We start from the raw sequence: 14,271 nt of genomic DNA, 5'->3' as shown, positions 1-14,271 counted from the left end.
TGATCTCTAGTGAAGAGTGGTCTCATTGGCAAGTATACCACATCTTTTTTAATCAATCAGTCTTCCGTGCACAGAAACATTTTCATTGCATGTCTAAACCATGTGTAAAAGCAAAACATAAAAAAAACCTGTCGTAAAACCAAGCTTCTAACTTAAACAAGGTCATGTAATTTGGGAAGTAAGGGTTAACATAATGCCTGCTATCCTATGCAGAAGACTAGTCAGTCAGGTTTCCAGTACTGTTGTCGAATAATTAAATGCTACATGACTACGGAAATGCGTAAGACAAACGAAATACAGATCCATGTTTACGGAATAAGTAGGTTTAATTCGTCCCAAGCACTCACTGTTAGAAAATGTCTTAAAATATCACGATGTTATTCAATTTACGCATTAACAACATTTTACTGAAAAAACGTGTTGTATTATGTTTTTACGAAAAATATTGTATGAACAAAGAAAAAGATGATGTAACTGACGACTGTATTTTTTTTTATATAGTTTGTCTTAATCCTTGTAAAAGTCAGTTATATAAACAGTGAACAGAGGTGGATTCAGAGGATTTTCCGGGGGCCGTCCCCACTTTTCTTGGGAAAATGTGGTTTGTTACATGTATTTCGGGAATCACTGAAGTGGACCTTTCTTCGGCAGCCAGAGGGCCGGCCTTCTTGTGAATATTTCTAGATCTACTACTGAAAACATATTTCTGCCACCGTATAAATTTTGAGAATTGTATACGGCTTTTGACTTTTTAGTGAAATGGAACTTGAACTGAGTTTGAAATTAAATTTTCACTGACAAATTTTACATGAGGTAGGACTGCAGCGGCCCCCTTCATAGGCTGTCAATCCCCCCGTAATAAAAATTTCAAGAACCACCACTGAGAACATGTACGTACATGCCAACCGTATAAAATATTGTGAATTATATACGACGTGTGACCTAAATATAGTCATCAATTGTGAAATGGAAGTAGGATTGAAATAAAATTTTCACTGACAAATTTTACGTCTATATATGTCTTTTTATATGTTGGATATCACTGAATTCACATTGAGACTTTGACCTAATCATTTGCCTTGCCTCGTGAAAGTTTTTATATTTTGCTATATTATAATTATGTTTCAACGTGTTGAAATAAAAGGTATGGATTCCATGTGAACTTGCAACGGTTCCAGTCGACAAATGTGTGACTCGATAACGGCCTTCTGATTTAGATATTTCGAAAATTAGGTTTTTACCTCTCTTGTCAGTCTTTTCGACAAATATCCAACTAATATTTTGTTATACGTACATTTATATTAAGAAAATTACAAATTATATGTTTGTACACTATTTTAGAATCAAGATGCGTTCCGTTTTCCTTTTTTTTTTTATTTATCAACGGCCTTTGGTTTATTCGGATTTAAAATTCACAAAAAAAATGAGTGGTCGCCTCTGTGTTAAGTCTCAGACTGTTGTACTACTTATTTTTTATTATTTTTACCATCATAAATTGTATATCATTTGATTGCTTACCAGAAAACGCATGACATTTCACCGCCAGTGAGGGGGGAAACAGTATTAAGCAGCAAGGAACTTCTATCACTTTTTATGAGTTTCCTGTTAAGTTTTAGCCATCCTAGGATAGGTATACCGTGCTTATAATATTTGGTATAAGTGTAATAGATAATTATATATGTATTGTTGTATTTTATTTTCTCTTGACTTAATAACAACACAAACTATAGCTAGATGCTCAAAAATATATCATTATAATACATTTTATAGTTTTCTTTTTGTTTGTTAGCACATTGTGTTTATCATGCGTGAGATGATAATTTTGTGTTCTCGAGTTTTATTTATAGTTTTGTCAGTAACTGTTTCTAAAGAATACACTCGGACTCAAATTTAGTTAATTTCTGCGCGTATTAAGGTTCCTACTAAAAGAGAAATTTCTCTAAACCTCAATACACTAACATTTTTAGTGGACCATATCGCTATTTAACTTTAAAATTCATGACCCAATTTCGTTTACGGTGGTACAGTAGTTTCATCCCCTTATTTGCCATTTGGCATAAAAATTTGGAAGAGGTAAACAACAAAAATAGCAGGTACCACAGTGTCCCCACTAGAAATTATATATTGTAGACAACGAATATCAAGAGACGATACATTTGTTAATGTGGTTCCATTTTTTTTTCTGTCGAAATAATCGTGTTCCATACACAGAAAGTTCTTCTAATTTGCATGACTTTTTAAATTATATTTCATGCAAATTGACGATTAATCATAACCGTTTGTTACAAATATTTTCTCAACAACTAACATTGTAATGTACTGTAATTGATTTTGATCATATTCGATTTAATTTCCATTTAATTTGTTTATTGAAAGTTGAAAACTATATAATAATTTGGAATATTTTTCTCCTTTTCCTTGTCATCATACTGACGGAATTCTTTTAAGTCATATTGCTGAACATTCCTTCAAAAACTTAAGTAAATTCTTTCCGCCCTTAATTCGAACACCATAGCAATAAGGAATCTGAAAACGAGACATGGTTCGTTATAATATATTCTTTAGTGAGCTAAATCAGCGTACATATATTCTATTCCTTATTATATATCTCTAGTTACATGTTATCGCCACTGACAAAAACAAACATAAGATAATATGTTCAGATATAAGATGATTTAAAACGTTGAAATGTGATGCCTTTTCCGTTTCAACTTTAAACTCGTATCAATGCAAGAAAAGGAAGATTTTAATTTGAAATATTAGAAGATACAGTTGCTTCAAATCGCTGCTTAGTAAAACGTTTTTTGTCGTTCTGTTTCAGTTTTTTTCTGGAATTTATCCAAACTTTCACGTTTTTTGCTTATCAATTTCCTATCAATGGTTAAATTATCTTTTAACACCTTTGTAACAATGTGAATAAGTCTTAATTAGTAACCAATGATGAATTAACTGAATACAAAGGTGGGCGGAGTCATAAGTTACAATAGCCAAAAGAATTATTTATAGCGGTTGATTGATAACATTGTAGGCGTGTCTAATCATGGAGAGCTATTCTTACTGTTGAATTTGCGAGTACTACCTGCCCTATAGATTAAGATTCGTATTAATGGAATTTCAATATGATTAGAGAGAAGAAAAATGTTTCTTGAAATCACTTCTTGAGCAGAAAAATTGTAAGTCGCCATTTATACGAGTGGACTCGTTTATATGTTGTTGAGTTGTCTCTGAACTCTCGTAGCTTCGGAATATCGTTTGACTATAGACAACTAGCTCTGACAGTAATAAAGTGATGGATTTACGCTGATAGAGGAGATGATAAGATGATATTGAGCGAGAAACTATTAACAAAATGCTAAACTGTTTAAATAACCAATGTGTGGTAAAGTGAGAGAATCATAATACTACAAATTTTGATAATCGACTTGTGATATAGATGAAACATAAATTTTAAAATACAATGTAAAAATTCCGATAATTTTCAGTAGTTTGGTTTGCTTGTGGATTATATTTTTATCAAAATGAGATTATGGGTATTCAGAGCTTCCAGACTTGTTTCAAAAATGTTTAAAATATTGTTAATACTGTTGTGTGTATGTTTGCGGAATGTTTTAACAGGATCATATATGAATATGTTTGAAATTCAAAATACTCCACCAGATCCCTGTTATAACGAGCGGGGAGAGCCTACGTTGTGTACTCCAGACTTTGTTAATGCAGCCTTTGGAAAGGATGTTACAGCGTCAAGTATGTGCGGTTCACCGCCAACTCGTTTTTGTAAATCAACAACGGACAAAGATGGTAGAGTTGTCCGGAACTGTTTTATTTGTGATGCGAATCATCCAAAACGTATGCATCCGCCATCATACTTAACAGATCTGAATAATCCAAACAATTTAACATGTTGGATGTCAAACACGTACGTACAGTATCCTCAAAATGTAACTTTAAAATTATCTTTGGGGAAAAAATATGAAATAACATATATAAGTTTGCAATTTTGTTCTGCAAGACCGGATTCCATGGCACTTTACAAAAGTATGGATTACGGGAAAACCTGGGTACCATTCCAATATTATTCTAGTAACTGTAAGAAAATGTATTCCAAATCTCCAAGAGCATTAGTAACAAAAGCAAACGAACAAGATGCGTTATGTACGGAGGAATTTAGCAATATAGAACCCTTAACTGGGGCTCGGGTTGCTTTTAGTACCCTAGAAAAACGGCCATCGGCGTACGATTTTGATAACAGTCCTATTTTACAAGACTGGGTGACAGCGACAGACATCATGGTAGTGTTTAATAGACTAAATACATACGGAGACGAACACGACGACGAATCAGCACGGGAAAGTTACTATTATGCTTTGTCGGATTTTGCAGTGGGAGGCAGGTGCAAGTGCAACGGTCATGCATCTCGCTGCATAACAAATCGTGAGGGTCAATTTGTGTGCGATTGTAAACATAATACTGCAGGATCGGAATGTGAAAAATGTAAACCGTTCCATTTTGACAGGCCATGGGCACGTGCTACCAGCAGAATCGCAAACGAATGTGTCGGTAAGTACAAATAACTTGTAATTATTTTTGCAGTATCTCTTTAGCAAATTATGTCATCAATTTTAACTATTTAAGTGTAGGTAAATACAACCTTTGGCTTAACCAAAAGAGATACTATTTCTGCAAATTATAACGAGAAACCTGGTATTTTTGTTAAATCTTGGTTTCTCCGATAACTTTTGTGTCTTTATACCCCCAATCTATTGCTAATCTTAAAAACGCGGCTTGTTTACCATCAGACTTATAATGGGTGGATTGGTAGACGATTACCATGGACAAACAAGATTTTTTTCTCGATTTATTGCATGAGTTTTCCGTTGATAAATGTACCTATTTAGATAATTCCGTTTTAACTAGCAAAACAATTTTAAAGCAATATTTTATTACAATATAATGTATTAGTTTTTCAAAAATGTTTGAAATAGTGATGATATTTTAATGCAACAACGATAGATTTATGCCGAAACATAGATAAGGAATACATTAAAGCTAAGATAGGTTGCAGAATAGAAATGGTATCCAAAACCCACTGTTAAACATACTTAATAAATGTAATATATCACTTTCGTACTACGTAAAATTCTTAATATCTGACTGAAATTAACATTTGTTTTGAGGTTAAGAAATATAAAAAAATAAATAATTTTTGATGGTCTTAGCAGGTGTTGGGTAAATTCCATACCTTTTCGCGGATACACATTTTTCAATTTTATGCTTTTTATTACTATTTTACAACTGTTTGATTGTATGCTAATTTTGGTGTACATTTACATTTTCAAATTATTAAATATTTCCATAAATTTATAATAAAGTCTATAAAGAAATATATTAAGATTCCCATTATTGATACCAATCTGCAAAGTATAGATAAATTCTTCACAATTCAAATGTCATTAACTCTTAATCGCTGAGAATGCATGTTAAACATTACGAAGATGTTAGATGTTTAATGCTTAGCTCATGCCACGTGTGCACACTTTGAAATGCAGTACACAAAAGTATTGTCTATATACCACCTATAAAGTTAAATTGATTCCCTGAAAGACATTCATGAGAAATTTATGTCCATTTTAAACAGGTCATAAATATTTAATGGTTGTTTAGACATTATATAGACCATAAACACAAGTCAATTTTTATTCTTTATTGTCCCTGATATGTGAACTTTGACACTGTGCGCAAGTTTAAATCTACCGTGCATGTAAATTTCCTAAATGAAATGCATATTCTTATTTGACCTATGGTTAATTTTGGGGGAAGAAGGTTAAGAATAAAGAGTTTATTGAAACACTTATGCTTTTATTCGAAAAGAGGAGGTCAAATTAAAAATTTCAAGCATGTGCCCTATTAAAAGAACTTGGAAGATGTTGAAAAATTCTTAGATCACATTTCACATTTATGTAAATATCTTTGTTATTTTGTGTCTTTTAATCGCCTGATACAGTGTCATGCTCAACAAAATTATAAAATTATTTTCGCTGATTCATTTTTGCATGTTCCAAAACAATTACCCTAGTAGAAATATAAAATGGTTTTAAGCGTTCAATGAACATTTATGAACACATTGAAATATAATCCTACTAAAGTTCAATAAATGGTGTTTTATTTCTCATTATCTTTGCGATATTTAAGGATTTGTACGCGTTTACTTGTATTTTATATCTAATGTAAGACAATAATATTCGACCATCGCGATGGATGCCTTGGCTAAAAAATGTCGATGTTATACTCTAAATTTCCCCTTGCACAGACATTACTTGTAGAATTGGATAAAATCTTAATAATTCAAATCTAACATACATGTATGTTCTTCTAATTTAACGATTTTACACATTCAGAAATTATACGATATATAAAATTGTTAATAAGACAATACATGCTTCAACGTTTGTCACTATTTACTAATATTTAATTGGGATAAAAAATATTGGAATATAATACTATATAGTACCCTATTGGTAAGGTGTTTCACGACTTGTCACGTCCATGCTATTGATATTACAAGACTTCATGCAATTTATGTTCTTTCCTTATTTTCTGAGTAGAATTCTGCAAAAACGTTTTTACAAATACCATCAAACTTCAGTCAATTCTGCACATCCGACAAATAATATTTCAGATAAGAGATCAAAGCACGATGCACGTGCAGTCATACCGATGGGAAAATACGCTCTAGAAATATACCGGAATTTCTCTTTTTCAAATTAGTACAGTGAAATTTGTTTTGAATGGGAATCGAGACTTGAAGCTTGTCAGTTCTAAAAAGTGAAATAAAAATAAACTTTCCTAGGTTCTCTTAATACCTTGTAATATTTTACCAGTTTAAAAGTATATGTTCGAATACTTTGAAGTGAGGCATGCAGGTGTTCTATTCTTGTTTCATACTTCTTCGTCTTAGTTTATTTTCTAACCGCATAACTTCTTCGCTTATGTTTAGATAACTACATCAAGTGGCTTTTCTCACTTTCTATAGTATTAAGGAATTAAACACTTTCTTTTTTCACACATTGCATATGAAGCATAAGTTATATTTTTAATATAATAGAGAATAATTGCATAGGATAAATTTTGACATTAATCTCAAACATAAATCGCAGATTTTTAATGAGTTTAGGATTATTATTAAATGTTCAAACTAAAAGCATTAATAAAGAGAAAAATGTGAAGGGTTGAGGGATTATTACACAATTAGGAAAAGTCGTATTTTTGGTCTGGTTAATGGGCTTATCACACCTGCTTTAATTGCAAAATAAACCTCCCTACATAGGTGAGATCATACTAATCGCTTTTTTTGGTCAGGTATGAATGAATGGAGGGTGTTTAACAATATCGTGGATTTTGATCCGGTTTACGTCTGTTTTAATTACTGGCTGTAATACCACCTTAGGTGACCACTTACAAGACTTACTTTCAAAATAAGTGTCAAAAGTATCACCCATGTCCATTCAAATTCGGCCGTTAATGGGGTAATTAAGTGTCCGCTTAGGGCAAGTGGGACGTAATAATTTGTCCAAGTGATGAATTGAATTACAGCCATAATAGTTCTATCAGAAGCGAGAAATTGCGATAAAAATCGAGTTTCCAGTACATCAAAGCTCTGTTTAGATTGCTGGGTAATGATTATTTTCTCGCTTATGGATAGAAATCTTTGACGCATTCTCTAATCAGGTCCGTCAGCCTATTAAACAACGAAAATGACAAAAATAATTGTTCATAAGAAATATTTCTTAAGTTGTTTATCTGATATAGAAAAATTATGTAACTTTCCCCCTAAAGAACCAGAAAAGCAACTTGTTAAAAGAATTAAAAAAAATATTCCGATGCTTTATCTGAATGTTCCAACCTCTGTTTGTGTACTCCCCGTTTTAAGTGCGGATAAAAAGACGGTCAAGATATATACTACTTTCATATATTTTTTGTATTGTCTGATCGCGATTATACACAAAGTAAGATATGCATCTCTAGCGCACATACTTCGGACTTTTCGCTAACATATTATTGATGAGGAACGTATGATCGTAGAGTTCTTTTTGTGTAAATAGATCATACTATTCTTACAATTGATTTGTCCGACATGAGAATGGAGCCTACATGTAGTTTCAAATTAACTATGTACAATGCCGATCTAAATAAGCTTCCGATATGAAATTTTAATTTTTGAATACATATCATATCTAACTGAATTATTTGGAATTGTTCTGATATCTACTCCAAAAAATGAAAATGGGCCACCTTCTCAATGTTGTAAAGAATTATTTGCCGTATATTCAATTTCTGAATTATTTAATTAGAATGTTTTAAAAAGAAATATCATTTCAAGTAAAATTAAAATATACACGAAGAAAAACATTTTACAACCCCGAAAAGAAAGAACCATGTATTTAACCAATTTGAACCTTTCAAAACTTGAATTTAGAAAAGAAGTATAATTCACAGCTACTCCCCTTAATTTTATCGAACGTGACTTTTCATACTTTTTTGCTTTACAAATGTACTTCCTAAACTTTTTGTGAGAATTGAAGATATTTTCTAAAGTATGGATTTCTATTCATGTATCTGTTAAAGTAAATATCCCAGTATAAAAATTATAGAAAACCCTTAACGTGTAAATATTGACTTTTTTGCTGTACGGTTTCAATAGAGTGCCTATCTGTTAATTTTTATCATTGAACATATAATTAATTTTTAAAAGATCGGTTTATTCTCATTCAACACGAGAGTACTCATTCAAATTTAATTGACTGTATAGTAGCTATCTTTGATATACATTTACATCAACAAATTTTTTAACAAGTTACAAGAATCAACTGACTTAATTTGATATCTTGTACTATGACGAAGTTAAATGAATTTAATTCAAAAACATTTAAACTTGTACACATATAGTTCCCCGACTTAATTTACATAACGTGCTCTCGTGTACGATGACTTGTCTAATTATTAAAATGATTAACTAAAAGTACTATGATACTTAGGGACGACATCAAAAGATCGATGTAGGATAAAAAACTTCATTCAAATAGTTTGGGGTGGGGGGTCAACATTGCTGCAAGTTTTGTTAATCTAAAATCGATTTTACATATATCTCTATTGGTCAATCAATTTTTCCCAAATTAAGTTAAGAGGGGGGTGTGGGGGTCAGTGAAAAAACTATGTGAATTAAGTTTTTTATCCTTCATTGAACTTTTGATGTCGTCCCTTATGTGATCCGGTCTTAATAACTAGCCGTGTGATACAGGTTAGATATTCGGTCTTGAGTAAGACAGTAATATTTGTCACTGTTACTGTCTGTTAGGCAGTCAAAATCACGTAATTTTCGGAGACTTTTATTAAGCATGTTACCGTCCAGAATACAGAGCAGATAGCAGTCATAAAACATTTGGTTCTTTGTTATTTAAAACTTTTAATTCGAAATTGTCTAACGTTCATCAACCCTGTACCCTTTATAAACATTTCAAATCAAGTTTAACAATGGTTGGCAAAACAATGTGCATTCTGTAAAAATAAACATGTACACTGTTGGTGACCTTCTGCTGTTGTTTTTTTTATTTGGTCGGGTTGTTGTCTTTTTAACACATTCCCCATTTCCATTCTCAATTTTATTTACACATTCTCTGTGGCAGTAAGCGAGGTGCATTTATAAGTCAGTGATATATATAATGTATAACCAACAATAATACTCATCTTTTCAGTTGATAGATTTTTTTACAACTAAGTCCTAAATACAAAATGTACATTACATGAGTAAAGAATTATACTCATGGCAAAACTAAAATAATAATCACCTTAGAATATAATATATTTTGTATTTGTCATAAAACTAATTCATCAAAATGTCGGAAACCATTTACACAAAACTATTCCGTTACATAATGATAAAATAATATAGACAAAGCTGCAATTACTGTATAAAAATGCCAATGTCTCGCTATTTTTAGACGTGTGATAATGGTTGTTACTAGATTGTTATTTTTTGCTAATTTCATTCCATCTGTTTTTCACTTATCTCAGTTAGAATGAGATATAAGTTTACTGCGCTTCACATTTTCGTCGAGAAATGTGCGTGTTCATAACCCAGCCCAAAGAAAGCACGTCATTGTAGTATCTCTCCACCAAAAGGGCTTCTGTGTATAGTAAAGTATACGTAAAATATTTTTGACTGCTTAAATTTATCGAGTCTGAAATTCCAAACCGGCTTATATAAAAGTATTAGTTTTTCTATCGCAGAACACGCAGAGAAACATATATAATCTCATTGTATTCCATAAAACGCCATTTTTAGCCCTGCGCTTTGCCTTATAAATATTAGTAACATCAAACAAAAATCAGTAGTCATTTTTCATTGAAACTGATAACAGCCTCTTTTCATTGAAACATCTTTATTAATTCATACGTATAGATTTGTTTAAGTTTCTTACATTACTGAAACATTTTGCTTACATATTTCCTTTTTAATGAAAAGGATATGGTTTTTATATATAGTCAACTTAGAATTAAAATCCGTTTCAAACAGAAATTGAGGAGAATTGCGTATTGACTTCATAATATATGCTAATTAATCTAAAATACTAGCCGATATGCGTACCCATTGTATTAGCTTCTATCGGTACCCTATTCTTTCTTTGTTCATTTTCTTTTATTCATTTATGCATGTTAAAAACTATATCATTGTTAATGCCTTTTGCAAAGAATCTATGGAAAATCAATAGTTGATCGAAACAGTAGAAACATCAGCACAGAAACCCTGTTTGTTCTCGAGTGCTCAGCTAATAAGTTTTGATGCAAAACGAAGAAGGGAAAATAAGAATGAACATACAGATGAGGTGCATTCCTCTCAGTTAAAAATACATTATACATGTTCTAGTTACGAAACTTCTCACTTTGAGAGAACTAGATTTGGAGTACATCTGACGTTTTGTACTATTATCTTAGGTCTACAATGATGGTAACGCCCCAATCAATTTGTTTCTCGCTGAGAATACTAACTCCGATATTATGAACCATTGTTGTAAAGATATCTATTCATATCTAGATTCAGTTCAGGGGTGATCTCAGTAACCTTAGTAGAAATATTTAATGCATAGACATGTAGCGAGTAGATAATTTACAAACAGAAGTGTGTTAACTAAGAAAGCAGATATTTTAACTGTTTTATTACTTTTATTTTCAACCAGAAAAAAAGGGGGATAATGTTGTTTTTTTATGTTTATTACAATATGTGTAAGTTCTTTTTTGAGATTCTTTACAATTATCAAATTTGCTATAAATAAAATCTCTAATCGCACGAAAAACTAAACTAAAGAATGAAAAAGAAAATAACATAACATAACAAATACGGAAGGAATTTCGACACAAAATCCATAAAAAAAATCTATGTTTTTTGTATGCTTGTAGTCATTTAAAAATTGCGAAGATACACTGTGCCATTACAAGCATATCGCTTATCAGTTTTGTTTTATTTTTTCAATATTTTTTCTAAACTTAACTGGAAAGATCTGCCTGCAGTCTGTACAACACCTGCATGCATTCAGATATGTTCGTTTTACACGTGTTTACATATTGTTTGTCTAATCAAACATCACTCCAAACAGGTGGCCTCGAGTACTCATGCTAATTTATAGTTTCAGGTTAAAAACAAAACAAAGAAATACACAATGAAACGCATCATTATATTTGGATTCAAAATGGTTTATTAGAACTAAGATAAATATCTTGACACTGAGACATCAAGGACTCTTATTCAGACCTCTTGAAAGTTGACACGCGGTATCCGGGTCTGGCGTTAGCAATGTGCGCATAAGGTGAAAGCGCATAAAATTGTTAAATTGTTTCATTTTAAGCTGCATGTGGTGTTGACACAATGAGTGTATATAAACGTGGAGTATCATCTCCTTCACTATACTCTGTTGACCCAGACTTGTAAGTTTATTTGGTCGATATTATTTGATTGTATGTATTGAAGTATTTGACAGTTTAGTACCACTTTGTATTGATAAACCACCGTGTAAGGTGTTGAGTGATGTTTGATTAAGATATCCCACCATACGTGCCTTATCATCATACCAAATTTATGCTTAACAAACAAATCCTGACATTAAACAACAACATAGTGTGGGATTTGTTTCACTTATATCTGATACAAAAACTTATCTTTATTTGAGAAGCACTTTCAATAGATTGTCATTTATTATCTTAAGAATGAGATCACCTTTTCTTGATCATCCAAAATTTCATTCATAAAGATTGATGGGGTTTTGACCTTCCAGTTTTATAGGTTTTGTGATGTGTTTGTATGAGGAGAGAGATGCTACCGTTGAATAATCTTGGCTAGCTGTTACAATGTAGGCCATATCAGAAAAAATATTTGTAATATCTTCGAAGATTTTTTGTAAACAAGATATGAGGGTTATGTATGTCTTAACTTACACAGTCAAGTGAATGAAAGATAAAAGAAATGTTACAAGATCAGAATTTATAGAACATACCTTTTTGTATGCAGGTGTGACACTACAGTAACGTGAGCTATGTATGAATGTATAGACTTGCTACTAAACCCTTACTTTTTGGTAGAGTTCTTCTTACTAACTCACTGTATTTTTTTTTATTGACTGCCATTATACAGAAAGTCCTTAGATAAAGGCATTCCTTTGCATGTCTCAAAATAATGAAAGATGCTAAGTTATAGAAGAAGATTTGTAAAAAGGGGTTAAAATTGAAAGACAACATATGATTAGCTATAAACGTTTTGCAAGTCTAACATGCATCGTTCCATATTTTCTGAAAAAATCACATGGTATATTTACCATACTTGTTGTGCTCACATTGCATACCTACAAGGTCCGGTGCAGTCACAGTGTGATTGTTAGCAGTGGTAGATCCAGGAGAGGGTTCGCGGGGTTGAAACCCCTATTAGACGATCATTGCAATTAAATTGGAGAATATAGTTTGAACCAGCCTTTCTTCTGGGTTTGAAACCCCCTTTTAAAAAGGCTTGATCCGCACTTGTTGTTGTTATTTTAAGTCTATAGATTCAGCATTAAATCAATCGCAAATTCAGAAAGTGATGAATTTCCCATTCATTATAAAAACGAGGGCACATTTTACGTGCTACAGACTAGTTAGATAAATTCCAATCTCAAACTTTATATTTATGATAACTAACACTTTAAGTGTGTGTAAACAACAAAATTGTTTTACAAGGGATCGAATTAGACAGGGGGAAACATTTCATTCCTGATATTTTAATGCACAAAATACGTAAATACGTCAAAAATAGATTACGCCCGTTTTTGAAATAAGTTTAGTTTCTAATGAAAAGTGAGAAGTGTTTAATTTTTGAACTTGTGATTCATATACAGTACAAGAACAGGGGTATTTTTTCGTACACACATACGTTACAAACATTTTGCTGAAGTTGTGGATAAGGTGTATAGTAAGGTGGATACACGTTAACAATAAAAAAAAAATCCAAACTAAAAGCCATCTACATGTATCAGGGAATGTTAGATTAGTTAATCTCTCAGAACCCTTTTTTTCATAGTCATTATTTTTCAAAAGTTCACTCTTTGTCGAATTAAGTCAGCTCAAAGTGTAAGAAGTCATGCTTTTTATAATAGCAGAAACACTACTTTACGGGTTTGTTTCAACAACTGCAATCATTCTTTGCCAAAAGTTTTGTCTATAGTTGTTTTTTTTGGGTTTCTTTTTTTCGTTGATGATTGAAGATAGTGCATTTTATCGGAACGTTTTGTGTGTGCAAATTCATCAGATATTTTAAGGGGAAGCACTTTACAAACCTGTGGAAATTCTTCCCCGTGTATACTAGTATATGTGTTTGGGCGTCGGTAAAATAGTTATAAATTTGAATCGAGCGCTTTCTCTATAACATATGTGTTGTTTGCTGTATTCTCTACATATATACGTCTGGTATGTACTGATCTCTCCTTTTTGTGTACACAACGAGTCGTTTGAAATCTGTTGCGTATTAATGTATGTCCCTAGACAGGAAACTTCTGAACATGCCTGGTTATCATTATTTCTGGATTGACTTTAGTATAAATCTGCAAAATTATTACGTTTTCGTCACTCAAAAAAAAATCTGTATAACCAAATTACGATATCACGTTAGAAAACTTCACATATACTTGAAATGTTTAGCTTCGAACAGAACAAGGTTGCGTAAGTATAGATACTATTAATGTATACCTTTAGACT

The 14,271-nt window shown here is 31.8% G+C and overlaps 1 protein-coding gene across 3 annotated transcripts in view; it reads left to right on the top strand.

Annotated features, from left to right (window-relative positions):
• The first annotated feature begins 3,042 nt into the window (after window positions 1–3,042).
• Window positions 3,043–14,271, top strand: part of LOC134725058 (netrin-1-like) — a 39,074-nt gene continuing 27,845 nt past the window's right edge. The window contains exon 1 of one of the 3 annotated variants that reach the window (XM_063588558.1): window positions 3,043–4,557. In XM_063588558.1, coding sequence (XP_063444628.1) covers window positions 3,519–4,557 — 1,039 coding nt within the window. In that variant the 5' untranslated portion in view covers window positions 3,043–3,518. The remainder of the gene's footprint in view (window positions 4,558–14,271) is intronic. The other 2 variants (XM_063588557.1, XM_063588559.1) reach the window with 2 other exon arrangements.

Source organism: Mytilus trossulus, chromosome 7, assembly GCF_036588685.1.
Source record: "Mytilus trossulus isolate FHL-02 chromosome 7, PNRI_Mtr1.1.1.hap1, whole genome shotgun sequence".
In the NCBI taxonomy this organism is placed as follows: domain Eukaryota; kingdom Metazoa; phylum Mollusca; class Bivalvia; order Mytilida; family Mytilidae; genus Mytilus; species Mytilus trossulus.
The sequence above is the reverse complement of the archived record's forward strand: the minus strand, read 5'-3'. Positions and strand labels throughout refer to the sequence as shown.